Source organism: Sturnira hondurensis, unplaced genomic scaffold, assembly GCF_014824575.4.
Source record: "Sturnira hondurensis isolate 20B ecotype Veracruz unplaced genomic scaffold, ASM1482457v3 Scaffold0013931, whole genome shotgun sequence".
NCBI lineage: Eukaryota > Metazoa > Chordata > Mammalia > Chiroptera > Phyllostomidae > Sturnira > Sturnira hondurensis.
The window spans coordinates 4,546,792-4,572,430 of NW_028086562.1; the positions used below are offsets into that span (position 1 = coordinate 4,546,792).

Here is a 25,639-nt window from a genome sequence, read left to right on the forward strand (position 1 = left end):
CTGGAAACCCCTTGGCCCTGAGTGTTGGGGTGAAGAGAGGAGAAGGTGGGGGACCAGGGACCACTTCGGGGAATGCCTGCCCCCGGGCACTTCCCGCTGGAAGAGGATACGGCCGAGAGATGCCAGGGAAGGAGACGGCAACTTGACCACACCTGACGAGGGGATCGGAGTACATCCCCGCGGAGCTACCCGCCAGTACGCACGCGCCGAGTTCCCACCTCCCGGGGAGGGAGGGAGCAGCGAGACGCGAGCTAAGTCCTCCCGGCGGCCTAGAGTGCCCCCCCCGCCCCAGAGAGCAGCGCACCGGAATCGGAAATGAGGATGGCTCTGCCTCACGAGCGGCCATCTTGGAAGCTGAAGAGGTTGAGACGGCTGAGGCGGCAGCGGCGGTGGCGGCCCTGCGGCGGTGCTGCTGTTCCGCGCGGGCCCCACTCTTCGCTCCCTGCTCCAGCCTCGACCACGGCGATCCTGAGCGCGGCGGCGGCCCACGCGCGGCGACGGGAAGAGGTAGGTGTGCGCCGCGGGACTGCGCCGGCGCCTCGGCCGCGCGTCCCGCTCGCCGGAGCCGGCTCGAGTGGGGCCAGGGGACGCGGGGCCTCGGGGCCCTTGGCCAGCCCGTTCCCGTCCGGCCCGCCGCTCGCGGGCTCCTGCCCGGAGCTTCGGTGCGCAGAACCCGAGGTCGGTTACGGCGGGGCGCCCAGGGGTGGTGCTGCGGCCCGCCCGGGCGTTTAGCCGGCCGGCACGGTGGGTGTCCCGCGGAGGACCCTGTTGGTGGCGCACTGGCGCGCCCTTCCGGGGCGAGCTGGCGGCGGTCTTGGTTTGGGACTGTGACCCGGGAGTCCCTTGCGGTGGGGGCGGGAGCCTGCCGTCGCTTCACCCTCAGCAGTCAGCTCCGCGGACTGCTTTCTAGGTCCCCGGAGAGTGAAGGCGCTTGGGACTGTGCCCCTGGGGGACAGCCGAGGGGACGTCCTGCCGGGGAGAGAGGAAAGCCCGTGTCGGTGACTGCGTCCGGGCGGCGGGAGCGGGACGCGGGCCCTAGACCAGCCCCTCCTCGGCCGGCTCCTCTGGCCGGTGTGAACTGGTGGTCTCTTTCTCGGTTGACGCCGCGTCGGGGGCCCTGCTTCAGAGGGCCCGGCCTGCTGCTGAGGGGCTGGGCCGCGGCGCGGTGGGTGGGGCCCCTGCTGGGCGCCGTTCACCGCCCGCGACGAAACGGGCGGCGGGCGGTCCGGCGTCGGGGCGAGGGGGCTTGAGGGTGTCCCCGAACTGCACGTCCTGGCGGCAGCGGTCTCGGTGGCGGGTCTGTTCTCGGGCAGGCGGGCCGCCCCGTCCAGCCCGGCGGAGACGCAGAGGCCTCAGAGTCCGGGCGGGTGTGTCACGTGCCCGTCGAGTTGGCCGGCCAAGGTCCCTGCCACGCCGACGCCCCGCACCCGGCGGCAGGTCCGCAGGGTGGCAGAGGTGGCCCGAGGGGCAGGGGCAGGGGGAACGGACGCTGTGGGTGCACGTCCGTCTCGACGCGTGGCTGACGGACCGTGTGTTGCAGCCGGTTGCTCTGCTTCAGCTCCAGGTGCCCTTCTTCCCTCCACGGCAGCCTTCCCTCCTTCGTGGTGGACACCTGTGGGCTGCGGCCGCCTGCGGGGCTGGGTGTGGAGGGGGACCGACCGGGAGGGGCGTGCCTGAAAACCCTGCGGGGTCCCAAAGAGGTTGAGCAGGCAGCCTTTTCCTTTGAGTCGGCGGAGTGTTTGAGTCGTGGATGTGGCTTTTAAGGATGAGGGCCCTGGAAGCCAGAGCCAGAGGGAAGCTGGTGCCTGGCCAGGCCTCGTCGGTTCCGTGTCCACTTAGCACAGTTGTGTTGGCATCACCCAGTCAAGTGTCAGGTCTGTAGCAAAGCGTTCTCTTCGGGGTGAATGTTTAAAAGGAACAAGACTGTGGCTGCTCTGTTTTTGGGTGGTTGCTGTGTTTGCTCCTGGGTGTTGGCCCAGGTGAGCCACCTGGCTGGGGGCTTGGGAGCAGTGGGGTGGGGGGACCTCCCTCTCAGGCTGGTCAATGGCTGCCCCCAGAACCCCAGGGTCTCTGTGGGGTCTGCTGGGCACCTGCATTGCGTGGGGCTGGGCTTTGGGAGGCCAGGGAAGGACAGTGTGGAGGCTTCTGATCTGGAAGGCAGGGAGGCCAGGAAGCCTGAGAAGGGGGTTTGGATCTCAAACAACTGCTTCAGGGGGTTGGGAGGTGGAGGAAGTACTGGCTTTCTGTTTGACTGTGAGGGGATCTTGAAAGGTTGTGACCAGAACTCAGTGACAAAGTTAAGGGTTAAAGTCCAAGATGGACTGAAACGGGGGGACAGTAGCAGCCAGGAGGCCAGTTGGGAGGTTGCTGTGGTCATGATGGGAAAAGTAACCTGTGTTAGGGTGAGTGTGGGGGCAATGGACGGGGTCAGAGCAGGATCTAAGGGTGAGGGGTCCAGAGCCAGCAGCAGGGTGGGCAGTGGTGCATGCAGGGGGACCCCTGTGAGCCCACCAAGCTGAATGTTCAGTGGCGTTGCTGCTCTAGGGAGGGTTCAACCAGGCACTGGGCAGGAGTCCGCAGATGTCTCTGATGAGGTAATGTGACAGCAGAGGCTGCAGGGAGGGAAGGAGCAAGCCTGGCTGTCCCTGGGGAACTGAACACACAGCACTGAGAAGGGGCAGGCATGGTGGGGGTAGATAACTTCAGGTTTGTGCAGGCAGGGAGGTCAGGGTGCAGAGAGCCTGGCCACCCTTGTGTGGTGCTGCGGCAGGATGAATTGAGAAAGCTGAGTGGCAGAGTGTCGGTGGTGTGAGGGTGAGTGGGGTGGGTATGATTCCTTCTCTGCTGCCCACACCCAGTCTGCCACCACGGTGGCCTGGATGTGCCCTGGATGTACCCTGGATGTACCCTTCGCCTTCCTGTCCCTGCACACCCTACGTGTCCTTCGTGCTTCTGTCGTGTGCTGGCCTAGTGGCTTCCACACTTCAGTGTTAGCAGCACAGCTTTCTCACCTACCTTAGTTACGAGACACTCCGCTTGGGTTGGAGCTGTTCTGGTGCCTGTGAGAGTGGAGCGTCCTGTCTCCCCACCACCATCCTTCTGGAGCAGAGCAGAAGTGACCCAGGCCACATGTTTTCTCTTTCATCATTGCTTCACTCCAGGTCCCCAGCCCCATTTGGTGGTGCCCTGCACTGTCCTGTCTCTGCCATCTCATTTGTCCTGTGCTGTCCCATCCATCTTGTGCTGAACCAGCAGAGTGACCTTTCTAACACAAGGTCTGTTGCATCTTAAGACTTGGGCCTAAGACCCTTCTGAGCACCACTCGGCGGCCCGGCCTCCCTGGCCAGCCTTATTAGCCACCACATGCTGTGGCTCCTGATGCAGTGACCCAGTGCTGTTTCTGGGCGCAGTCCGTTCTTGGGCCTTCTGCCTGGAAAGCTTTCCTTGCTCTTCTGCCCAGCACATGCACCTGAGTCTTTCTAGGGTCCCTGTCCCTCTCAGGTCTCTGAGAGAGGTTCTCTGCACCCCTGTTCCTTCCACACACTGTGACGGTGGCAGATGTGCTGGGGATGTGATGGCGGGCTCCTGCAGAGGCTGCTGCGGGCACGTCCTGAATGCCGTGGTGTCTGGGAGCACAGAGCTGGAGCGGTGTGCAGTTGCCTGGGGTCTGGTCCAGGCTTCAGACACCTCCACCGTGAACACTTGAAAGTGCATCAGGTCTTCTAAAACACTCTGCATCTGAGTGAAGGTGTGGCAGGGCAGGCGAGAAAGGCAAAGCTGCGAGGCTGTTGGTGTCTGAGGGGGTGGGTGAGTCTGGACAGCCTTCAGGCCTTGGTTGGGGCCGCAAGAGACCTGCTCTAGGGACGGTCTCAGGCTGTGGGTGGAGACGCGGCAGTGCGGTGTCCTTTTCCCTTGTGAATGTGAGCGTTTGTGCTCCACAGATGAGCAGCAACAGCACTAAGAGAGCACCAACCACAGCCACTCAGCGACTGAGACAGGACTACCTTCGAATTAAGAAAGACCCAGTGCCTTACATCTGTGCTGAGCCCCTCCCTTCCAACATTCTTGAATGGTAAGGCTCTGCGTCATCCGTCACCCTGCACTGCCTGTCACCCAGGTTCCCTGCAGCCTGGCCCGGTGGGCTTGATGCTCCCGTCATGGTGCTCAGAAAGGGGTGCCTGGCCTGTCTGAGGTGACAGTAGACATTGCGAGGCCTGCGGACAGTCACAGTGGGTGTCAGGCAGGACACAGAGCCTTGACCTAGACCCTTGCACTCTGGGTTGGAGAGAGTCCTTCCTGGGAGAGGACTGGGTCTGTGGGGCCCGACAGGGAGGCTTTGGTGCAGGCCTCACAGCTAGTGGAGGAGAAGCTGCATTTCTATACCTTCCTTCTCTGCCCTTTGCTTGGGGGCTTTGTGAAGGGACCTGCTCGGCCTTGGAGGGTTTGTGACAGAGGGCACAGAGGCTCTGATCCTGCAGCTTCTGGCACTGGCCCCAGTATGTCTTCTGAACATTGACTTCAGAGTGACTTCTTTGCTGTGTCAACGTGTGGGGTCAGGAGGCTGCATGCCTCTGCAGAACCGTTGCCCTGGTCAGGTTTGGTGATGGTTTTGTCAGAAATAAAGTGTAGGGCTAAAATACTAAAAAGCATTTTTTTTTCTTTGAAGGGTGTTTTATATTTTGATTTTTAGAAGTACTGCTCTGGCTGGTATGGCTTGGTGAATTGAGGGCGGGCCTGTGAATAGAAGGGTTGCAGGTTCAGTTCCCGGGGCTCATGCGTGAGGAGTTTGAGACGCAACCGTGTATCTCTCACACATTGATGTTTCTCTCCCTCTCTTTCTCCCTTCTCCTTTCTCTAAAAAAGTAAGTAAATCAAATCTTTTTTTTTTAACAATTTAAAAGTACTTGAAATTTTTAAATTTTTTTGAAGATTTTTATTTTTAGAAAGGGGAAGGGAGGGAGAAAGAGAAGCAGAAAAATATCAATGTGTGGTTGCCTCTTGAGTGCCCCCCACTGGGGAAGTGCCCTGACTGGGAATCTAACCAATGACCCTTTGGTTTGCAGGCTGGTACTCAATCCACTGAGCCACACCAGCCAGGACTAAAAAATTTTTCAGATGGGACAGGTGTTCAAGGGTTCTGAGTTCCCCTTCTTGTGCTCACAGACAAGGCCAGAGCTGGCAGGTAGGGACAGCTCTCAGGGTGATGTGGGCCTCAGTATGTGAGGGGATGGCCATGTCACTACAGAACTGTTCCTGCCCCACATGACAAAAATCAGATGTGGCCCTAGGGCAGTCTCGGGGACCCACTCCTCCTTGTGTAGAGTTGGGGTCCCCAAGTTCAATCATTTGCTGGGAGGACCCACTGCTAAGGTTCAGTGCAGAGAAAGTTTTAGTGGGGTGGGGCTCTGCCTGGCACCCACCAGAATTCCAGGTGCCCCCTCAGGAAAGCAGGCTTCCTCTGCAGGTCCAGCCCTGGCCACAGGGAGGGCTGCGGTGCCAGGCCGCAGAGCGGGGAGCGCTTTCCTGGACAAGGCCTGTCCTCTGAGTGCTGTGCTGCCTGGGTCTCTCTTGGTGGCCCTGACGCTGCTGGGCTCTCAGCACTTGGGCGCTCTTCTTGTCCCGTGTTCTCAGAGTGGCAGAGGAATCGGAGCAGCGACAAATTCGGGCCACCGTCCTGGGTGTGCCTGTGCTCAGCTCTGAGGGCTATTCCTGGTCCACTGACACAGTATCACAGCTTTTGTTGTTTTTTGAGTAAAATGTATCGAGCAGCAGATAGCAGGTGTCTAGTTTGCACGTTAACACGTGTGTGTGTGTGTGTGTGTGTGTGTGGTCATCACACAGTGATGGAAGCGTCAGCTGGGCCAGAGCCTGAAGGGCTTTGAATGGCCTTGCTGGTTGGCCTCAACCTTCAGTATTCACAGATTGAATGTTGGTGAATGTCTGGTTTCAGTGGCCCTGCAAACCGCTGGCCTTGGAGTGACTCAGGCTTGGGGACTCCCCACCCCCAGAGCCAGCTGACTGTCCTCTCTCCTGCAGGCACTACGTGGTCCGAGGCCCTGAGAAGACTGCTTACGAAGGTGAGTCGTTGCTCTGAGTTGGGACGGGGGCCATGTTGCACCTGAATAGACCTTGCCTATTAAACGCAAGGTGTAAATATAACTCACGTCCCTACACATTGGACTTGGTTGGAATTCATTTAAGTGATTCTCCAAGTCTTGGAGGTGTGCGCTCAGTTTTGTGCGTGTGTCTTGGGGACTGTCCATAAATACTGGAGTCCCACTCAGTCTCTGATGCCTGTGGGGTTGGGGCTGCGTGAAGAGTGAAACGCGCTGGGTCCTCCTGCTGTTTGTGAAGGATGGGTGCTGTTCAGGGGAAGACAGGGGTGTTGGCACCTCTCTAGGCAAATCCTGCAGACTTGGTGGGGCCCCTGGTGTGTGTGCACAGGGACTGTCCTGGGTCAGCTGGGCATCTCTGCTCTCCTGACTGCTGACGCTGGTCTGCTGGTGCCTCCTGGGGTCCTGGTGTCATTTACAAAGTAGACCTTGGAGCTGTCAGTCAGCAAGTCCCTTGGTAGGGACGTGAGTTGTGGCCAGGCCAGCCCGGGTCACAGCTGCATGCAGCCAGGTGGGCAGTGCCTTCAGCTTTTGAGCCGCTGGGTCCTGCCTTGAGGTGGCCGGAGCAGTGTGTGGGGTTTGCGTATACTCTCACTGGGAGTGCGCTGCCCTCAGAAGAGAGTGTGAGAGCCCCTTGGGTCCTCAGAGTCGGCAGCTGAGGAGGATGAGGAGGGCCTGCGCCCTCGCAGGTACTCACTAGCCTCCCAGGACTCCTCTGTTGCCAGGCCCCTTCCCCTGGGAGGGTCTGCCCTAGGGAATGTGCGTGCCAAAGTGGGTGTGTAGGGTGGGCATGTTACTGCCCAACAGCTGGGTACGGGCTTGCTGATGGCCTTGTCCAGGCAGGGTTCCTAGAAAGACTGCAAAGACGGCTTCAGAACAGTGCACAGGCCATGGTAAACACAGGCACCTGTTTTAACAAACTTTACTGAACCAGCTGGGAGTCCCCCCCTCAGCTCAGTGCTGCCCTCTGCTGCCTTCTCTCGGCAGGGTCTCCTAGGGACCTGTCAGTTGCCGGTGGCTCTGTGGGCTCTGTTTCTGGGCCTTTGTGGACCCTGAGGGTGTGACTGTCCTCCCCCGTCGCTCCTCTTCTGCCTCCTGGGCATTCTGACCGGTCCTTCGCCATCTCTCACCCTCCTCTCCCATGTGTACTGCTGTCCCTGCTTGGGCTCACACTGTCCTGCTCTCTCTGGCACACCCAGACCCTACGGTTCACAGCTGCCCCTCTTTACCCAGCACTGCCGCAGACTTCCATCCCTGACAAAGTTTATTGTGCACACGCACAAGCTTGTACTGAAACTTTCACTCTGGCATTTACAGGGGAGGCAAAGGGTCCAGTCTTCACCCTAAAAAGAGTGAAATGGGAGAATCCTTTGCCTGCTGACTTGGTCTTCAGGGGGAGGTGTGGGGACAGGACAGGGTGGAGGATCCAGGACTATTGTCCTGGTTGCAGACGCCAGCCACGGGAAGAGGCGCCCTGCCACCTGGACCCTGGAATGCAAGCTGCTGGCGCGGGGTCTGCACTCCTAGTGCCCCCTTTCTTCCCACCCTTGGGGACACCTCTCGAGGCCCCCCTCCTGGAGCATAGGCCCTCCTAGAACTCCCTCTCTGTGGTGTGGGGTGTGCAGCTCGCAGTGGCTGTCTTCTCCCTGAGTTTGCACTGTCCGCCCTTTGCTCCTGCACAGGCCCGAGGGCAGCGGGTGTCGGCTGGCTCTCGCCTGGGGTGGTGGCTCCCCGTGCACTGGGCAGGGAGGGCACTGGGTTCAGTGCATGTGTTTAGAGTTCCGTTGTCTTTCTTTTTTAAGATTTCATTTATTTTTGGCCCCAGCTGGTGTGGCTCAGTGGATTGAGCCCTATGAACTGAAAGGTCACCAGTTTGATTCCCTGTCAGGGCACATGCCTGGGTTGTGGGCCAGGTCCCTGGTTGGTGGGTGCGTGAGAGTCAACGGTACATTGATGTTTCTCTCCTTCTCTTCCTCTCTCCCTTCTCCTCTGTCTGAATATAAATAAATAAAATGTTTAAAAAAAGATTTTACTTATTTTTAGAGAGAAGGGAAGGGAGAGAGGAAAACATGTGCGTGAGAGATACATGGATTGTTTCTCTCGACCCCTGTGCCACCTCCCACCCCTTGCCGGGACACAGCCCACAACTGAGGTGTGTGCCCTGACCCAGAATCAAACCAGCAACCTTTTGGTTCGCAGGCCGCAGCTCAATCCACTGAGCCGCACCAGCCAGGGCTCGGGCTTTTATGAGTGGTCTTGAGTGGGCGTGGGCTCTGAGCACCATGCCGAGTGTCCATCTCTTGTTGGTGGGCTTGTCTGCCTATTGAGCTGGCCCCACAGGTGACCCTGGGAGTGGAAGGGGCAGTGGGCATATGAGGTGGCCAGGGCACTGCAGCCACATGGGTGCTGGCAGGCCCCACTCAAGACGGGCCTGGAGCAGAGCCCTTTGGGCGTGTGGGACTGGTGTGTGCCAGTCTTGGAGGCAGGGTCATGCCTGAGGGTGAGGACAGGGCAGTCCTCCTTAAGCCTCACTGAGTGTGCACATGTGTGCATGCAGACACGCCTGCATCGCCAGTCTAGGGTGGCCCCGAGGCTCTGCGTTTCTGGCAAGCTCCCCGGGGGCTGCCTAAGAGCAGGGCTGTGAGGCCATTTGGGCTCCAGGTCAGTTGGCAGGTGGGGCCAACAGGCTACGCTGATGGAGTGGGTGTGATAGGGGTGGGGTACCCCAGATTTTAGTCTGGACAATGGAGAGAATGGAATTGCTGTTTGAGGGAAGCAGCAGGAATCTGGCTTGGACCTTTCGGGGCAGGGTGACCCGGACATGGGTGTGGAGTTTGGACAGGGGCCCAGAGGTCTTCCCTGCCACCTGGAGAGTCGTCACAGTCCTCATGTGTCCCATGGGTCCCATGGGTCCAGGTGAGGCCCCAAAAGTGCAGTCTGGGAGCAGGGCCAAAGGAGCTGGCAGCCTGCACTGGGGGTGAAGACAGGAGGCCTCTGGTGGGCAGGGCAGGAGTGGTCAGGAGGCCTGAGATGAGGCTACACCCCGGTGGTGGAAGGTGACCTGGAGAAATAGCAGCCCCGGCATGCTGCCCAGGAATTGTGCATAAGAGGGTGCAGGTGGCAGGAAGCAGAGAGTCAGGGCTGTGTGCTGTTATTTTTAAGGTGGAGAAACGGCAGGCTGGCCTACTGCTGGGTGTGGTTTGGTGGTGGAGCCGCGGTGCAGGATGGGGGACTTGGGGGAGGTGAGGGCTGTGCTTTGGGCAGGTGGACATGAGGTGGGGGACCTGTGGGCCGGCATGGGGGTAGGCGCAGGCTCAAGACCCAGGAGCTGTTCTGTGGACGGTGACAGGCTCTTCTCTCTGCTCTGACACAGGTGGCTACTACCACGGAAAGCTGATTTTTCCCAGGGAATTTCCCTTTAAACCTCCTAGTATTTATATGATAACTCCCAATGGAAGGTTCAAGTGCAATACGAGGTAAGACGACTGCCCTGCTCCAGAAGCGTGGCTGGGGTCATGGCAAGTGTGTGTGCTACTGAGTGGGCCCCTTTTTTGCAGGCTGTGTCTTTCCATCACGGATTTCCACCCAGACACATGGAACCCGGCCTGGTCCGTCTCCACCATCCTGACTGGGCTCCTGAGCTTCATGGTGGAGAAGGGCCCCACCCTGGGCAGCATAGAGACATCAGAGTTCACGGTGAGGAGCAGGGAGTGAGGCTGGCTTGTTGGGGACCCCTGCCTGTGTCCTGCTCCCCAAGCATCAAGGAGCAACCCTGGGCCCCTGTGTTCCTGTGGGTGTCTTGGGGTGCGGCGCCTGCTCTTCCATCTTGTTGACTGTTTATTTTTCTGTTGTATGAATGAGCGTCCAGGTGACCATTGTGAGCTGATCGGGAGGCAGCCACAGATAAGCCTTTGTGACTGTAAGGTAGCCTGTGGTAGCAGTGAGCGTGTCCAGGATGCCCAGCAATGGGACGATAGCAGCCAGGACGATTTCAGGCAGTTGAGGGCAGCCCCAGGGCTGACACTTCCTTCTCTTTCTTCCTAGAAGAGACAACTGGCTGCCCAGAGTTTAGTGTTCAACCTGAAAGACAAAGTCTTCTGTGAGCTCTTTCCTGAGGTCGTGGAGGTGAGCATGAGAGCTGGCTGTCGGTTTGGCTTCCCGGGGTGGGAAACACTTTCAAATTTGGTTCCCGCCAGAGGAAATATGTCCTGCAGACACAGAGCATGAAGAGGGGCTTTGTGCCCACACTGCATTAGGTGCAGCAGATCTGCCCCCCGAGGTGCCCAGGGACTGGGGGGATGGAGGCTGGGTCTGGGAGAGGTCAGGGGGCATGGGGACTGGGCCTATCCAGACAAGGCGCGGAGCTGGCCACCTGGGTGCGGAGGTGCTGGGTGGGCCAGGAGTGAGGCAGGGTCCTGCCGTGAGGGATGAAATGCTCCCGGGTCCTAGCAGTCATGAGCAGGGTGGCTGGACTGCAGGTAGTTTAGGGCCGTAGTGATTGGGTTTCTAGGGGGTGTGGCTCAGGCCTGGGCCTGTGAGGCGCAGATTTGGTGATTTGGCAGGTCACTTTTCCTGCACTTGTGCAGAAGCAGGGCCGTGCCCGGGTTGAGCCCACCAGCAGCCACCCATATTTCAGGGTCTTCATGGGGGACCATGGGACCCTCCCTGGTCCTAGCGGGTCTGGCTTACTTACACACCTCTTTGTTTCTTGCTGTTCTCTCAGGAGATTAAACAGAAACAGAAAGCACAAGACGAGCTCAATAGCAGGCCCCCGGCACTCCCCCTTCCAGACGTCGTTCCAGACGGGGACACCCACCACGCCCAGAACGGGCTTCAGCTCCTCAATGGGCACGCGCCAGGTGCGGGGCCGCACCTCGTGGGGCTCCAGCAGGCCAACCGGCACCACGGACTCCTGGGCGGCGCCCTGGCGAACTTGTTTGTTATAGTTGGGTTTGCAGCTTTTGCCTACACGGTCAAGTACGTGCTGAGAAGCATCGCCCAGGAGTGAGCCGCACGTGGTGACTGCGGAGGGGGTCAAAAACAAGGGACTCTGGGCCCGGGCGTGACGCTGGCTGGCAGGACGCGCTGTCAAGCACAGGGCAGACCCACCTGACTCTCCTGGGTTAGCGTTTTAAAAACCGGGAGAGGAAAACGAGAGCAGCCAGAGTGTGTGGTTTGGGTCTGGTATATTCAGACATGCCCCCCCCGGGGCCCCAGGGTCTGTGGAGCTCAGGGGTTGAGGAGGGGCCTCACGCTTTGGTTTTATACCGCATCTCCTGTGTTGTCTTTTGGACCTGTTTTAGTAAATCTGTTTTTCATTTTATAGATTTGGTCACTTAAAAATACAAAACTCAATGCCTATCGAACACTGTGTGCGTTCTTAGTCCAGCGGTGCTCCGACCCCCTGGGCAGGGGCCGGTCCCAAGCTGCCCTTGTCCCTGTGGGCCTGGGGCCAGTGGTCCATGGGAGGGCCCAGAAGAGGGGGAGCCTCACCAGGAGGGGGTCAGGCGCATGCCAGGAGAGCCTGTGCTCCCGCTCAACCAGAAGCCGAGGGTCTGCTCAGGGTGACCACCAGGTGTCGCCCTTTGCTTCCAGGAGTGGCTGGGAGCGGGCAGAGTTGCCCAGTGCTGTGGGACCTCAGCCCCCTCCCGGTCCTGGGGCCCCTGGGGCCTTTGCTTTGAACTCCTTGGGTTCAGGTGGCCCAGCAGCCCTTCCGGTGCTGGGGAGGTGGGAGACATCAGCACCCCCAGAGGGCCCCCCACACACAGGCTGGCCCCGTGCATTGCAGAGCTTCTCTCCCGCTTGGTCCAGGCCTCGGGGTGTCCCTTTTCATAGCGCATCCATGTCAGACTTGGCCCTGCCTAGAAGGTCACACAGGGCACAGAGCATCACAGAGGACAAATGCTATCCTGGGAGGACATGGCCAAGGTCAGGGCCAGAGCCCGTGGACATCACCTCAGTTTTGGGGCCAGTGGCCTGGACCTTTTTGCATTCTGTATCTGCGTTTACTGATGTCACTAGGGAGACGGTGGAGGCCACATCGTGACCCCACTTGGGCCAGCGGGGACACTGAGGGGCAGCTAGTGTTTCTGCATTTTTGACTTTGTTTTTTGATCAGTTTGTTTAAAATTGCCCTATAATTTACCACTTGTGTGTGTTCAACTCTTTTGTCCCTAATATTTTTGTCCCTAAGTCCTGAGCTGTTTGAGTCTGTGGGTGGAAGTGTGCTGAGCAGCGTGTGGGCAGGTGGCCCTGCAGACACTGGGTCTCAACCCAGCGTGGACCTGATGGCAGTGCTGCGCTCCTGGGCCTGTCCTCCAGCCACAGGAGCTTGAGGGCGCGTCTCGGGGGTCAGTGTCTGGTCCACACGCTGGGTGTTCCCTGAGGCTTCTGGGAGGTGGGGCGCCTGGCAGGTTGTGGGCAGAGGGCCGCCCTGGGCAGAGCCTGTGACGGTGCCTCCAGGCCCAGCTGTGACCCTTGCGGTCAGCCCCCACTGGAGGATGGTCGTGTCCTTAGGCCACCCCACCCTTAGCTGTGGAGGTCCCCACCAGTGGGCAAAACTGAAGGCTTCATTGGGCAGGCTGTGTGCTGGAGTTAGCCTCTATTGAGGGAGCGAAGCCCAATAACGCCGGTGTCCGAGGACATGCGTGGCGCCACCTCTGTGCGGAGCAGAGGCCTGTGCCCCTCCCTCAGCCAAGGCTGTCACGCCGAGAGGCTGAAGTGAACCCTGCTCGCAGGCCGAGAGGACAGCCTGCTGGTGGGGCTGTGCCCAGCATGCCGTGGTCCTGTCCTCCCATAGGGCCCCAGTGTCCACTGTCTGGGTAGGTGAGGACACTGGCGCTCGCCTGAGCCTCACCCCACCCCCAGGGCAGCCGGTAGCTGTCCTTCCCCAGGTAGCTCCAGGGCTGGCCTGGGAGGGGGGCTCGGCCCTGGAGGGACTCTCAGGACAGGGCAGGGCAGGGACTTCAGAAAGCCAGGGGCAGTTTTTCGTCACAGGCACACTGGGACCTCTGGAACCCTCCCCGGGCCCAAGCTTGAGGGTGCAGTGTCCCCGCTGCAGAGCACGGCTGGGCTGACAAGCCTACCAATCTGTGGAGCACTGCTTCCTGCTGACGGTGCTTGGAGTGCGAGCTGAGCCTTGGGTGCTGTGAGGTTGGGATGGTTGGAGGCCCAGCCTGTGCCGGCTCTGCCACGCCGCTCCCCATCCAGTGGCAGAGCCATTGGCCGTAGGGCGGTAGCCCTTAGGTGCATTGCCAGCCGCACTCACTGGCACCCACAGGGGCCACTAGGACGCAGGTGATGGCACACAGGCTTCCGGCCTCCGGGAGGGGTCTGGCAGCCTGGCAGTCCCCTGGGCCACCTTCCCTGACCTGGTGCTGGGCACAGGTCGCACCAGGGAGCTCAGGGGCCACCAGAACCAGCGCTGCTGTCCTGGATGGGTGTGACCACCTCTGCCTGAGCCAGGAGGGGAGGGGCAGGTGTCCTTGGTAGACATGCCTCACGTCTTCTGAAAGCTTGTCTGCCGTGGGGTGGGGGGAGCGGGCTGTGCCTGCAGCTGACGGCAGGTGGGGTCTTCCACTTGGCTGCCTCCTCTGTTCCTGGCAGATGTCTGGAAATGACCCGTAAGGAGGGTCTGGATGGCTGTTCTACACTGTCCCCAGACCAGTGTGCCCCCCTTCCCTCAGGGCAGCCCTGGGAGCAGCGGCTCCGCTGGGAGCCAGCCCCCCACCCAGGGGCCCTCCCATTTCTTCGGCCTGCGCAGACCTGGGCAGCGCAGCAGGAGGTGAGGGGCGGCAGGCGCAGCTTCCCCTCTGCTCTCCGTGGCTCGTTGCTCGCCTGAGCTCTGCCTCTGGGCAGGTCAGATTCTCCTGGGAGCTGCACCTGTGAGGGACCTGGGTGCACACTCCTCCTGAGAGTGCCGCCTGAGGGTCCGCGTGGGGCCGAGATGGTGGGGATGTGGGCGCTGGGAAGCAGCTTCGGGCTCTCCTCCAGGGGCACCGTGACCAAGCAGACTGGATCAGAACCTGTCCATGCGTGGCAAGGGACAGTTGAGCAGCGCCTGGGGGCAGGCCCCCCAATGCCCCATCCCCTTCCACTGGAAAGTTGTCTTCCATGAAATTGGTCCCTGGTGCCAAAAGGTTGGGCACCGCTGGTTGACACCACCAGGCGGCCAGTGGGCAGCCGGGGTCTGGGCTCCAGCTTTGAGACCCACTTGGGCCCCCAAGGTGCCAGGACAGCCAGCCCACAGGGCCCGGGGGCAGCTTGAGCTGGCCCTGGCCCTCCTGTCGCAGTCCTTGAGGGAGGACCACCACTGTTGCTCGGTCCAGCTGAGGGACCCACTCACCCCCCACCCCCGGGTCCGCACGGCTGCAGAGGGAATGGCTCCGAAGGGCCGGCCGTGGGCTAGTTGCCCTCCCGCCCACTGGCTCAAGGGGCTCAGAGGCCCGAGTGGTGAGAGGAGCCCCTCAGGCAGTCAGGGTTGGCCCTGTGTCCAAGAGGAGCGGGGGCCTCTCGTCACATCGTGGAGGTGGACCCATCACCACTGCCGGCGTGCGCACCCCAGTTACCCCAGTGGGCCAGCTGTCCTGTTCCCTGGTTGTGCTTTTCCCAGGGGCAGGGCCCCAGCCAGGCTCTGGGGCACAACCAGGAGCCCTGGGCAGAGAGACCAGCAGGGCCAGAAGGATCCCTTCTGAGAGCTGAGGTGCCTGGTCGGAAGGAGCTGATGGGGCTGTGAGCTCTCCACCCTGGGGCCCCTGGCCCACCGCCAGAAGGGGTGAGTGTGAGGTGCCAGGAGCTTAGCTGGGATGGGGGGCAGGGCGAATCCTTGCTAACGGTTCCCAGGGTGAGTCCGCCTCCCAGGAAAGGGTGGGGGCTGTTTCCAAGGCACAAGGGAGGGCCCAGGAGGCGCAGCCCCCAGCTTCTCAAGTGCGGAAGCGCGAGGTCAGTGGGGGTGCCGGACCCGTCCACGCCCCCCGGCCTGCCTGGGAGCCCGCTGACGGATCATCCGTGTGAGCCCTCCCCCTTGGAGCCCGCGAGCTTTGGGGCGGAGGGGAGGGTTTATTTGGCCGCGGCGCCGGCAACTAGGGCACTACTCGAGTGAGTGAAAGCCAGCACTGGCTGGACCTGCGGGGACAGGAGTGCGTCTTGCCACGTCCCTCGTGCTGTCTGCCCGTCGTGGTGCCCATTGTGGTGGCCATTGTGCCTCCGCGCCTGGCTCGTGCCCCACAGACATGCACCAGTGGCCACCAGCCAGACGCCAGGGCCGCGCCTCCTCACGGGGGCTCTGAGCGGCTGCACGCTCCCATGAGTGCGCCCTGCGCGCAGCGCTGAGCCTCCCCCGAGGTCCGGAGCTGCGGGCCGGCGCCATGCGCTGGGCCTGGGCCGCGTCCTTGGTCCTCCTCTGGCCGCAGCTTGTGTTCCTTGGGGCCGTCGGGGCCCGGCGGGAGCAAAAGAGGCCGCGGCAGCCCGGCCAGCGCACTGAGACCCCCAACGCCACCGTGGCCAACAGCGAGGTGCTGCCTGGCTCCCCTAAGGTACGCGCCGACCCATGCACGTGGGCGTGGGCTTGCCTGCCGCTGGCTTTGGGGGCTTGGACTCTCGGGGCGTCCCGCCACCTGCCTGCTCTTCCCCGCCCTGTCTGCCAGATTGTCCAGTACCCTTCCCGTCTTGGTGGGGTGGGGCTTTGGGCAGGATCTATGGCAGAGGGGCATGAGGCTGGGCCACCATAGGGCCTCCAAGAGGTTTGGGGAGGGAACAGTGACTGCAGCCTTCACGTGTCATCGCCAGTTCTGGGTGGGCGGTAGGTAGGCATGGACAGCCCGTTCCTTGCTGCCCTGCAGACCCCTGCTGGGAACCCGTTCCCACGGCTCCCAGAGTGGGAGCCACTAAGGCTGTCCTGGACCCTGTGCTCCCTGGAGGCTCTCACCCCCAGCCCTGCTGTGCAGCTGGCCCCCGGTCCTTAGAGTCCCTCTGGCCCAGGTTCTCTGAGACCTGAGGACCTGCCACCCCCACCCCCCAGCCTGCCTCAGCCTTAGACTCTCTACCCTTGGCTGAGGACCTGCTGAGGGGCCATAGGGTTGCAAGGGGAGAAGCAGTTGCCAGAACAGGCCCCCACCCCCACCCCCCCCGCCAGCCCCTGTGCCTTTGATCCCGGCCTCCTGCCGCCCAAGGGCGTCTCTGTGGCCGCCAGCCTGGCTGCGCTCAGCCCACGCGGCCCTACTGAGCCCGAGGCCCCATTTTCCAGATGGGCCGGTGAGGAGAGAGTCCCGGGGCCCTGCCAGCTAGGGAGGCACGGTTGCTGACCTAGCAAGTGCACGGGACAGTCTGTGGACAGGGCTGGGCCTCTGTGGGTGCCCTGGGTCGTGTAGCACATGCCCCCTGGCCTTCCCCATGTGTCAGGACCCCTGCTCTTCCTCCACCTGCCCCCACTGCCCCTCCGGGGCCCCTGGGTACCTCAGGCACAGCCAGGGTCTGTGGTGGCCAAGGGCATAGGCAAAAATCAAGGGATGTTTGAGTGTTCTTGGCCTCTCTTCCCTGATGGGGCTCAGGTCAGGGGTGGGAGGCACCCCTACCCCTCCTGCCCCTCCCAGCCCCCCGGGACAGAGGTCTGTCTGGTCCACTGGGAGAAAGCCCAGCCTTCCCCAGCCAGGAGCTGCCCAGGAGCCGGGCTCTTACTGTACCTGGGCTGACTGCTGGGCTGTACTCCCCGGGCCTGGGACGGTGCCCTGGGGGCAATGGGGGCTTCAAGGCCACCCACTCTTCTCCTGTCCATGGTGTATGCTTCTGTCGGACTTTCTCAGAGATGCGGGCTCTCTGTCCAGCCCACATCCCTGACCAAGCAGGGTCTCCATCTTGGACGCAGGCAGGGGTATTCCTGCCTCTCCCAGCTGCCTGGAGCTTATGAGGGTGAATGGCTGGGGGCAGGGTCTCTGGAAGCTCTGGGCCCACTCCTGCAGCCCTTCCCCCAACCCTTCGGCCAGGGGATCTGGACTCTCAGAAAGACCCTTGGGAAACTCTCTCCTGTCCTGCACCTCTTGCTTCAGTCAGGGCCCAGCCTCTGTGGGGACACATGGATGTGCCTATCCAAGTGGCAGCAGGGTGAGGTGGGAGGGGACAGGAGCTGCCAGCACACAGTCAGAGCCACGGTGCCCAGACCTCAGGCCTGACTTCGGAAAAGGACCAAGCCGACACCCTGGGCTGAGCACCCAGGAGAGGCCTGTGTGCCTCCCTGTCGCTTCCTGTGTCTGCACCGAGTGCTGCCCAAGGTGGCCTGGGCTCTGGGGGTCCCCGCTCTGCCCTGGGGCCACAGGGAGGACCCAGTGGTGCCTGGGTCAGCACACCAGTCCTGCACCTTGGCCCTGCAGCCCCCCGAGGCCTTGGGGCCTGAGCTCTCAGATGCTCACACGACGTGGCTCAGCTTCGTCCGGCGGCCAGATGACGTTGCCTCGAGGAAGCGGTGCCGAGGGCGGGACAAGAAGTCGGTGAGCCTGGCATCTAAGCCCAGGGCTGGGTGGCTGTGGCTCCTGCCAGAACGCTCATATCCTCCTGCCTTCCCCAGCGAGGCCTCTCCGGCCCTCCAGGGCCTCCTGGGCCCCCCGGCCCCCCTGGGCCTGCGGGGGCAGAAGTCACCCAAGAGGCTCTGCTTCGAGAGTTTCGAGAGATGTTGAGAGGTGAGGTGCCCTGCCCCCACCCCCCTGGGAGGCTCAGGAGGGTCTCCCAGGGTCTGGGGTGACCCCAACCTGCTGCCCCTGCCATTGTCCCCACAGAGGCCACTGAGCATCGGTTCTCCGGGCTTTGGGGCTCGTTGCTCCCCGAGGGGATGGGTGGGTGGCTGGTGGCTGAGGCCTTCCACTGCCGCCTGAAGGGCTCCGTGCTGGTGGACAAGAAGACGCTGGTGGAGCTGCAGGGCTTCCAGGCTGTGAGTGGGCCGTGCGGGGGTGCCAGAGGGGCCTGCAAGCCCAGGTTGCTTTGGGGGTGCTGCTGGGGGCAGGATGCTGGGGTGGCTGCCACCGGTGAGTAGGTCCACAGCCACCACAGCTGGTCCCAGGCACGTGGCGGGCAGCAGGGGCCCAGGGGAGCGGCCCCCAGGGCTTAGATCCCCATCCTGTACCGAGCCTTTGAGCAAGGTCCGAGGCTTCCAGCCTACAGGATGTCTGTCCTGTGGGGGCTCATGAGGCCTCCTCCGGTTCTGGGACCTGAGGCCTGTGGCCAGCAATCCAGGGAGGCACACCCACAGGTCGTGCCCTGTCATGTCCCCGTGGGTGTGCTCGTGCAGGGCTGTCAGTCACAGGTGCCTCCTCCAGGCCTGGTGTTCGGGCCCTGCAGCCAGACACCCACCCGCTCGCTGTCCCCGCAGCCTGCTGCCCAGGGCGCCTTCCTGCGGGGCTCTGGCCTGAGCCTGGCCTCCGGCCGGTTCACAGCCCCAGTGACCGCCATCTTCCAGTTCTCCGCCAGCCTGCATGTGGGTGAGCGGGGCCGGGCCGGGGTTGGGGCAGGGGGCTGGCCCTCCCGGGTGGGCCCCGACACCACAGGCCCCAGGCCTGGGTCCCATCACACAGCTGCTTCCTGCTCCAAACCCAGCTCCCACTGGGGGCTCAGATGGGACCCCACAGCCACCACCCCCAAGCAGCAGCCACTCCTGGTCCCCGTGAGCCCAGACCCCCAGCCCTAGCCCCTGCCTCTCTGCTCCGTCCTCCCCGAGGGCCACTACAGCTGGCTGTCTCCGCAGACCGCAGGGGGCTGCAGGGCAGGGCCCGGGCCCGGGACACTGTGCGGGCGCTTATCTGCATCGAGTCCCTGTGCCATCGGCACACGTGAGTGGGCCCTCCTGGGGGCCGCCTCAGTGCTGGGGAGGGGACCTGAGTGGGGACTGTCCTGCCTGTGGAGAGTGGAGGGGTTGCCCCAACCAGGCTGCACTGAGCACTGGGTGGGGTCCAGGCCCTCGGGCAGCTGTGCCCTCACCCTGGGCACTGTGTCCAGGTCCCTGGAGGCTATCTCTGGCCTGGACGGCAGTGGCAGGATCTTCACGGTGCTGGTTCAGGGGCTGCTTCAGCTGCAGGTGAGGCTAGGGGTCTGGAAGGCTGGGGGGCTGGGGGGCTGGGCCCTGGGCCCACAGGCTTTGGTGGGTGCTCCACACACTCCCCGTGGGTGGGCGGGCCCCATGGGTGAGGACGTCCACTGTGGGGTGTCTGCAGGCTGGACAGTACGCCTCTGTTTTCGTGGACAACGGCTCCGGAGCGGCCCTCACCATCCACAGTGGCTCCAGCTTCTCCGGCCTGCTCCTGGGCACGTGAGGATCCCGGTGGCTCCCAGAGGAGCTGGGACAAGAGGGCCCTCAGGGCTGTGGGGTGCGCCCTGCCGCCCACCCAGCCCCACCACCCTCTGTTGGATGTGCGGTCACAGCAATAAAGAGTCCCCAGCCTTCCCTGCTGCCTGGTCACTGTGCAGTTGTTGGGGTGGGGATGGGCTGCAGCTGCGGGGGGACATGTGGTCTCACAGCACAGTCCTGGGGGGTGGGGAGTGGGCTTTGTTTTGGAGGCTGAGGTTCCAGCTGAGTGTCCAGTCCCCACAGCCCCTGTGTCTGCTGGGGCCCACGTTCACCCTGAGGACCAGGGCAGAGGTCCATTCAGGCCCCTGCTCAGCCCTGCTCACCACCTGGCTCGTTCAGCCTGGGGAACTTGAAGCCCCAGGTGGGCAGTTTGGGGCCCGGCTGCCAAGCGCAGTCTTGGGGGCAGGGGGTGAGGTGGGGACCCCTCAGAGGGCCTCGTCCTGTGGGGGCAAGCACGGGGAGCAGGTGTGTGTGGGGGCTGGGTGGGGGTTGTCCCACCCCAGACCAGCAGGACACCTAGCTCCTGACCACCTTCCTCTCAGCGGCCACCACCCCGGTGGATGCATACTCCCCACCAAAGATGGGGCCTGAGCCACCCCAGGTGCAGCAGCCAAGACCCCGTCTGCAGGCCCTGTGGATGTGGGGCCCTGCCCCCCCCACTGCAGCTGCAGCAAACCCAGATGGAAAAACGTAAATCGGCCCTGGGGTGTCCAGGCCTCCACAGAGCTGTCCAGATGCACCCAGGAGTGGGGCTCAGCCCCACTGCAGCAGGTCCTGGAAACCCCAATTCCAAGGCTGAGCAGAGAAGGCAGCTTTGTCCTGCAGATGGAGGCAGGGGGCCCCGAGGGCCTGGTTTGGGGGACTGGCTGCAGGCTCAGGGCACAGGGGTGGGAGGTGGGGCCGGTGGAGCCTGGGGTCTGAGGACCATTACCCAGCCCCTCCCGCCAGGGGCCCCAATGTCAGGCTGGGTAATGAGGCAGCAGAGTCTGGTGCCGGGTGGGCGCTGGTCTGTGCAGCACTGGGCTTGGCCACTGACCCGTCCCCACCTCTCTCCCTGGTCCCCCCCCCCCGAGTGGCGTCAGAGGCTGGGGGAGGCTGGGGGGGTCTCTGCTTCGCAGCAACTGTAGGCGCCAGCCTGGCCTGAGTTGGGGATGTTTCGGCAGCTTGCGGGCGGCGGGGGGTGGGGAGCCTGGACCCTGCAGTCTCTGTAGAGGAGGCAGGGGAGGAGGGGCACACAGGGGAGCCAGTGGAATGGGTCCCCGCCCCCACTTCCCACCCCAGGGTCCGGGGTCCCGAGCACCAGCCTGGCTCGGCTGCAGGGTGCAGTAGGGCAGGAGGCCTGTTGACAGAGGCTGTGGGTGGGGATGCTGAGGGACCCTCTCAGCCTGGCCTGGAGCCGCCCTGCCCTGGGGGCTGTCCTGACTGCTGTCCATCAACACCAGCCAGCCCCCCCACCGGCCGGGCCCCGGAGAGGGCAGGTCTCACCTCTTTCCCCAGACCTGCTGCCTGGGCTGTGATGACAGAGGTGGAGACCCAGATCCCGAGAGGGGGCCCGGGCCCTGGAGAGAGTGGCAGATGAGAGACCAGGAGAGAAAGGCCAGTGGCCCCGAGGAGCTCACGGTGGGCAGGCGGCCAGTGCTGGAAGCAGCCTCCTGGCGCCCGACTCCACCTGCCTCTTGTCTCGCCCTCTTCCTCCCTGTCTCTGCCTCCTGATCTCAGGTCGTTACCACTTGGCCGTGACTCCCCTGGAATGTGCTGCCTCCAGCCCCTCGGCTGGGGTGCAGTAGCAAGGGATGGGGGGCCGGCCAGCAGTCACTGCCCTAGGGAGGTCCAGAAGCCCAAACTGGGGGTGCTCAGGGCTCAGAGTTCAGGCCCCAAGCTCAGACCAGCCTTGAAGGACACAGGCTGCCCCACCCCCCTCCGTGCAGACAAGGGGCTGCTGGCCCAGGGTCAGCCCCCAGAGGTCCCACCCTGGATCACCCATCTCAGCTGTTCCTTGTTCCAAATGTTGACGACCCCCCAGGGCCTTGGGAGGGTTCTGGGGCCCCACTAAGGGGCCCTGGTCCCTGTGGTCACACCCACTGAGCAGGGCCCTCTGGGTGGGGTGCAGACTCCGCCCGACTGGCTGCCGCAGAGGGCAGGCCGCCTGCTAGGGGTCCTGGGGTGTGGAGAGCCCTGGGGTTGGGGCTCTTCCCCTGGCCTGGCCTTGGGTGTGGAGCTGGACTTTGGGGTGGCCTGAGTGCCTGGCTGTGGCCAGAGCCAGTGGCCAGCACAGTGCTGGCTGGCCTCGGGTTGACCCCTGACCGGAGTCCCACCCAGAGCAGCGGGAGGTGCTGAGCTGACCTTGTTGACCCCTCTGAGGGCTCACTTCCCAGAACCTCTGTCTGACCTGCCGCCTGCCAGACTGGGGCTGAGGGGCTGCTGCCAGGGACGCGGGGAGGCCCTCTGCCGAGTGCTTCCCAAACCCTGGTCTTGGGGCTCCCACCAGGCTGCCGCTGACCGGCCCTTCCTGGCTTCAAGGTGGCCCTGGGGTGCTGGGGCGGGCAGGTCTCTGAGTTGGGTCACAGCTTGCCTGCCCCCCAGTACCCTTGGCTGCTGCCGGTCTGAGCACAGATAGGAATGTGGGCAGCTGGCTCGGGATGGCTGGAAAGTCCTCTCCGGAGCCAGGAGCAGCCATGGCCTGGACAGCCGGGCCCCACCCTGGGCTGTGGCAGGACTGGGGAACCGCTGGGTGGGCAGGGTGGGGGGCTCCCAGCTGTGAGCAAGTGGCTGCCTAGCCCCGCCTCCCAGGGGCCCCTCTGGGGCTGGGGATGGCACTGGTGGGGGGCGAGCTGTCCACCTGGCTGGGCCCTGGGATGCCTGTTGACCTAAGGCACAGTCAGTACAGCCTGGCTCTTTGTAGGTGGAGCTGAGCTTCCGTTCTGATTCTGCCCCCTCCAGTTGGGTCTGGGGCTGGGAGGGGTCTCTGCTCCAGGTATCTGGTCAGTCTGTCCCCAGGCAGGCCCCTCCCTGTAGGCCTGGGAGGTTCTCACAGCCAGACCAGACACCCTGAGCTCCTGTGGCCTGGGCCAAGGGCTGAGAGGGGTCCAGAGGGCATAAGGGGAGTGGGGGCCGTGGGGGGTGGGGGTCTGGGGTGAAGGGCCTGGGCTCCTCTCTCTGGGTCTATGTACCTGGTCCCCAGGCCCACCCCGTGTTGACCACACCTGTCCTTGGTGGCTGTGTGTGTGACGCGTCAGTGTGACGCATGTAGGCTGGGGTTGCTGTGTCCCCAGGCTACATCTGGGGACCTGTCTCTCTTGGCCAAGCTGGAATTGCCAAGCCCCTTGGAGCAAGCACAGGGCAGGTGTGTGGGACCTGGTGGCTGCAGCTTCTGGCCATCTGGGCGCGGAGCCCAGGGCAGCCGTGGTTGCGCCGACGGCATCAGGGAGGCTCGTGGTTGGTGCACCGGGAGCCCATCGAACTGGGAGACCGGGCTGGTGGCTGCTCTGACCCTGAGGTGGGGACCCCAGGCCTGGGGCAAGGAGAGAGGGACTCCCCCAAAGAGGAGCTTCCAGCACCCTGTCCTGGGGCAGGAGTGCCTTGAGGACAGCAAGCCACAGGCATGGCGTCAAGGCCTCTGTCCTGCACGCAGAGTGCTGATCGGGGACAGGGCAAGCTTCGTCTCGGGGCCTTTGTTCACCCACCACTTGGCCAGTGTCTCCTCTGGCTCTGGGCGCTGCATGACCTCAGGGCCCTGCCCAGGCTCAGTGAGACACTGGGTCTCCAGCCCTGAAACCTGAGTGGACCCAGGGGCTGAGGCCTCCTAAACCTGGGGTCCCTGGCAGCCTGGTCCCTGCAGCCCTGGGTCTCCCGCAGCCTCGTGGTGGCTGAGGAGCTTGTCCCGCCCACGCCCGTGCCTGCCGCCACCTTCGGCAGGTCTGTCCGCCCGCGTGTCTGCCCGTGTGCACCGGTGGGCTGGTGAGGGGCGGGGCCGGACAAAAAGGGCCTTTGTTCCGCAGACTCCGGGGCGCAGCCCCTGCTCTCGGGCATGACTCACAGGTTCCTCCGAAGCGATAGCATCAGTCTTGCAACAGCCGGTGTGTCACACACACCCCCAGGGCGGCAGCAAGGGCAGGCGGGACCCCTGCCTGTGCCCGAGGCCCCTCCAGACTTCTCTGTCAGAACCTGGGAGGGTGAGGGGGCGGCAGTGAGAGCTGCAGGGAACAGGAAGGGGCCAAGGAAAACCCCGATTCTGAAGCGGAGCTCTCCAGCATCTTGGCCTCAAGTTTTCCTGCCGACTGAGGGGGGGCGGGGGGCGGTGACAGCTCGCAGTCCCCCTGAGGGGGACCCAAGAGACACTCCCCCCTTTCCTCTGGAGGCTGCCCACTCCAGGCTGCCCACTTCCTCGTCTGCGGGCTGTCTGGGCTCCCTCCTGGCTCTGGCCATCTGTCCCTGTGGTTCGGGGGCAGGGCAGCTGTGGCAGGAGGTGTGAGGGCTCTTCTTCAGAGCAGGGCTGCCGAGCCCCTTAGATGCCACTGGAGAGAGGAGTCAGGGCTTGGGTTCCCTTCTCCACCTTCTCCCCTGGTCAGTGGGAGGCGGGAGCTGGATGAGGGCCCTCCCGGGCTCCTGCCTGCCACAGGGCCCAGAGGTCTGGCTGTCGCCTGCGGTGTTGACTCCAGAGGACAGACCCAGCCACTATCCGGGCTCCCAGGGCCACAGGCTGCCACCCTGGCTTCTCCCTAGCTTGCCGCTCACCCGGTGCCACAGCCAGCCAAACCTTGCCCGGCAGACCGCACTGGCCAGGAGCAGGGACCATAGTACCGTGTGCGAGAAAAGTACAGGGACCCTGGGCCAGAGGCAACAGCAGTGCCACCTGTGCATGTGAGTACAGGGGTCTGGGGTGCAGGTGGGCCCCTGGCTGTTCTGCTGAGTAGCTAGGCCAGCAGTGGCCCCTTGTTGACCCCTCCCCCGCAACTGCCAAGGCCCCCCCAGATCTCAGCTCTGGCTGCCCACCTTCCCAGGGCAGGGGTGGCTTTCATCTCCACGATCAGGTGGAGACCCCCCTGTGGGGACCCTTGACCCTCACCCGGTCCTGGGGCCTCACACCCATTTCGAGACGGCTCAGCAGCAGCCCCCCAGCGTGTCCAGGAGGAGGGCAGGAGTCTCCTCATCCCTGCCCTTAGCTTCTGCTGAGGCTGGGTCTCTGGGAGCCGTGTGGGCAGACCGTCCTCCTTGAGCCTCCGTTCTCCGTAGGGCTCCATAGTCAGGTGGGGCTGGCAGACCCCCGGGCACCTGCTGGTGCCGGGACTGGGAACTACATCTCTGTCCAGACGTCTGACGTGGGCACCTGCGGCTGGCTTCCAGGTAGGGTCCTGCTGGCCCAGGTCTGAGGGTCCCTGGGTGCCCTCCTGGGGGCTATGGATCTTTCCACACCAGTCAAGGGAGTGGCCGGGGAGAGGGGCTGTGAGGCACCTACAGAGCACAGCCCCCCATGGCCACAGGCTTCCTCTGAACCCCCATGAGCCTTGGCAGAGCAGGGCCTCCCACCGAGCTCCCGAGGCCGGCTTGCATGGGACTCCCGAGTGAGGGGCCAAGTTCTGGGGGAAGGGATCCATCTGCTCCAGCTCCCACAGCTGTGGGGGGGTCTTCCATTCAGGGGCCCGGAGGAGACCCCCCGGGAGACCCAGGAGTGGAGGACCTCAGGACCAGGAGACCTCTCAGGCCTGGGCAATGGACAGAGGGGGGGCAGAGGTGTCCAGACACACAGGGAGGCCTTACACCTGCTGCCTGGACTCTTGGGAGAGAGGCCAGTCAACCCAGAGCTGGCTGTCCAGGGGAAACAACTCCACTGCCCCAAGCCCCAGGAACCAGAGCGTAGGCACGAAGGAGCGAAGTGGACACCGCTTCGAGCTCACTGGGCCCCCTGACCTGGCAGGCACCTCTGAACACTCTCTGGCGTTCCTCCAGAGGCCCCATGGGGGCCAGCACCTGCCTGCTTTAGGCCTGTCAGGGGACTGCTGCCGCATGCTTGCTGGGGCCCTGGATGGCAAAAGTCATCAGTCTCATAAGGGGACAGTGCCCAGTGGCTGGGACTGAGAAAAGGGCGCCAGCCCCCAACAGACCCTACAGATTCTGGGCTGAGATGTCAGCCAGGCTGAGGGTGCTGTCCCCAGCTGTTGGTGGCGAGGGCCAGGGCCACGGAGGGAGGGAATGTGGGGCC

At 63.3% G+C, this 25,639-nt stretch overlaps 2 protein-coding genes across 2 annotated transcripts; both read left to right on the forward strand.

Moving 5' to 3' along the window:
• The first annotated feature begins 325 nt into the window (after positions 1 to 325).
• UBE2J2 (ubiquitin conjugating enzyme E2 J2) lies at positions 326 to 11,476 on the forward strand. The gene is made up of 7 exons (XM_037062248.1): positions 326 to 507; positions 3,942 to 4,072; positions 6,037 to 6,077; positions 9,487 to 9,589; positions 9,671 to 9,809; positions 10,158 to 10,238; positions 10,837 to 11,476. Exons 2-7 carry the CDS (start codon positions 3,942 to 3,944, stop codon positions 11,119 to 11,121), a joined length of 780 nt encoding a protein of 259 aa, XP_036918143.1. The 5' UTR covers positions 326 to 507; the 3' UTR covers positions 11,122 to 11,476.
• A 3,211-nt stretch (positions 11,477 to 14,687) lies between these two features.
• On the forward strand, positions 14,688 to 19,536 carry C1QTNF12 (C1q and TNF related 12). The gene is made up of 8 exons (XM_037062249.1): positions 14,688 to 15,646; positions 17,477 to 17,593; positions 17,671 to 17,782; positions 17,879 to 18,030; positions 18,469 to 18,577; positions 18,841 to 18,925; positions 19,092 to 19,170; positions 19,307 to 19,536. Exons 1-8 carry the CDS (start codon positions 15,479 to 15,481, stop codon positions 19,403 to 19,405), a joined length of 921 nt encoding a protein of 306 aa, XP_036918144.1. The 5' UTR covers positions 14,688 to 15,478; the 3' UTR covers positions 19,406 to 19,536.
• Positions 19,537 to 25,639: the final 6,103 nt, after the last annotated feature.

Bases quoted from the DNA above. Each gene is read 5' to 3' on its own strand.
- C1QTNF12 (XM_037062249.1), top strand. From the start codon at position 15,479: ATGCGCTGGGCCTGGGCCGCGTCCTTGGTCCTCCTCTGGCCGCAGCTT. The intron at 17,783-17,878 runs GTGAGGTGCCCT...TTGTCCCCACAG, and splicing joins GTTTCGAGAGATGTTGAGAG to AGGCCACTGAGCATCGGTTC. The intron at 18,578-18,840 runs GTGAGCGGGGCC...CTGTCTCCGCAG, and splicing joins CTCCGCCAGCCTGCATGTGG to ACCGCAGGGGGCTGCAGGGC.
- UBE2J2 (XM_037062248.1), top strand. From the start codon at position 3,942: ATGAGCAGCAACAGCACTAAGAGAGCACCAACCACAGCCACTCAGCGA. The intron at 4,073-6,036 runs GTAAGGCTCTGC...TCTCTCCTGCAG, and splicing joins CCTTCCAACATTCTTGAATG to GCACTACGTGGTCCGAGGCC. The intron at 9,590-9,670 runs GTAAGACGACTG...CCTTTTTTGCAG, and splicing joins AGGTTCAAGTGCAATACGAG to GCTGTGTCTTTCCATCACGG.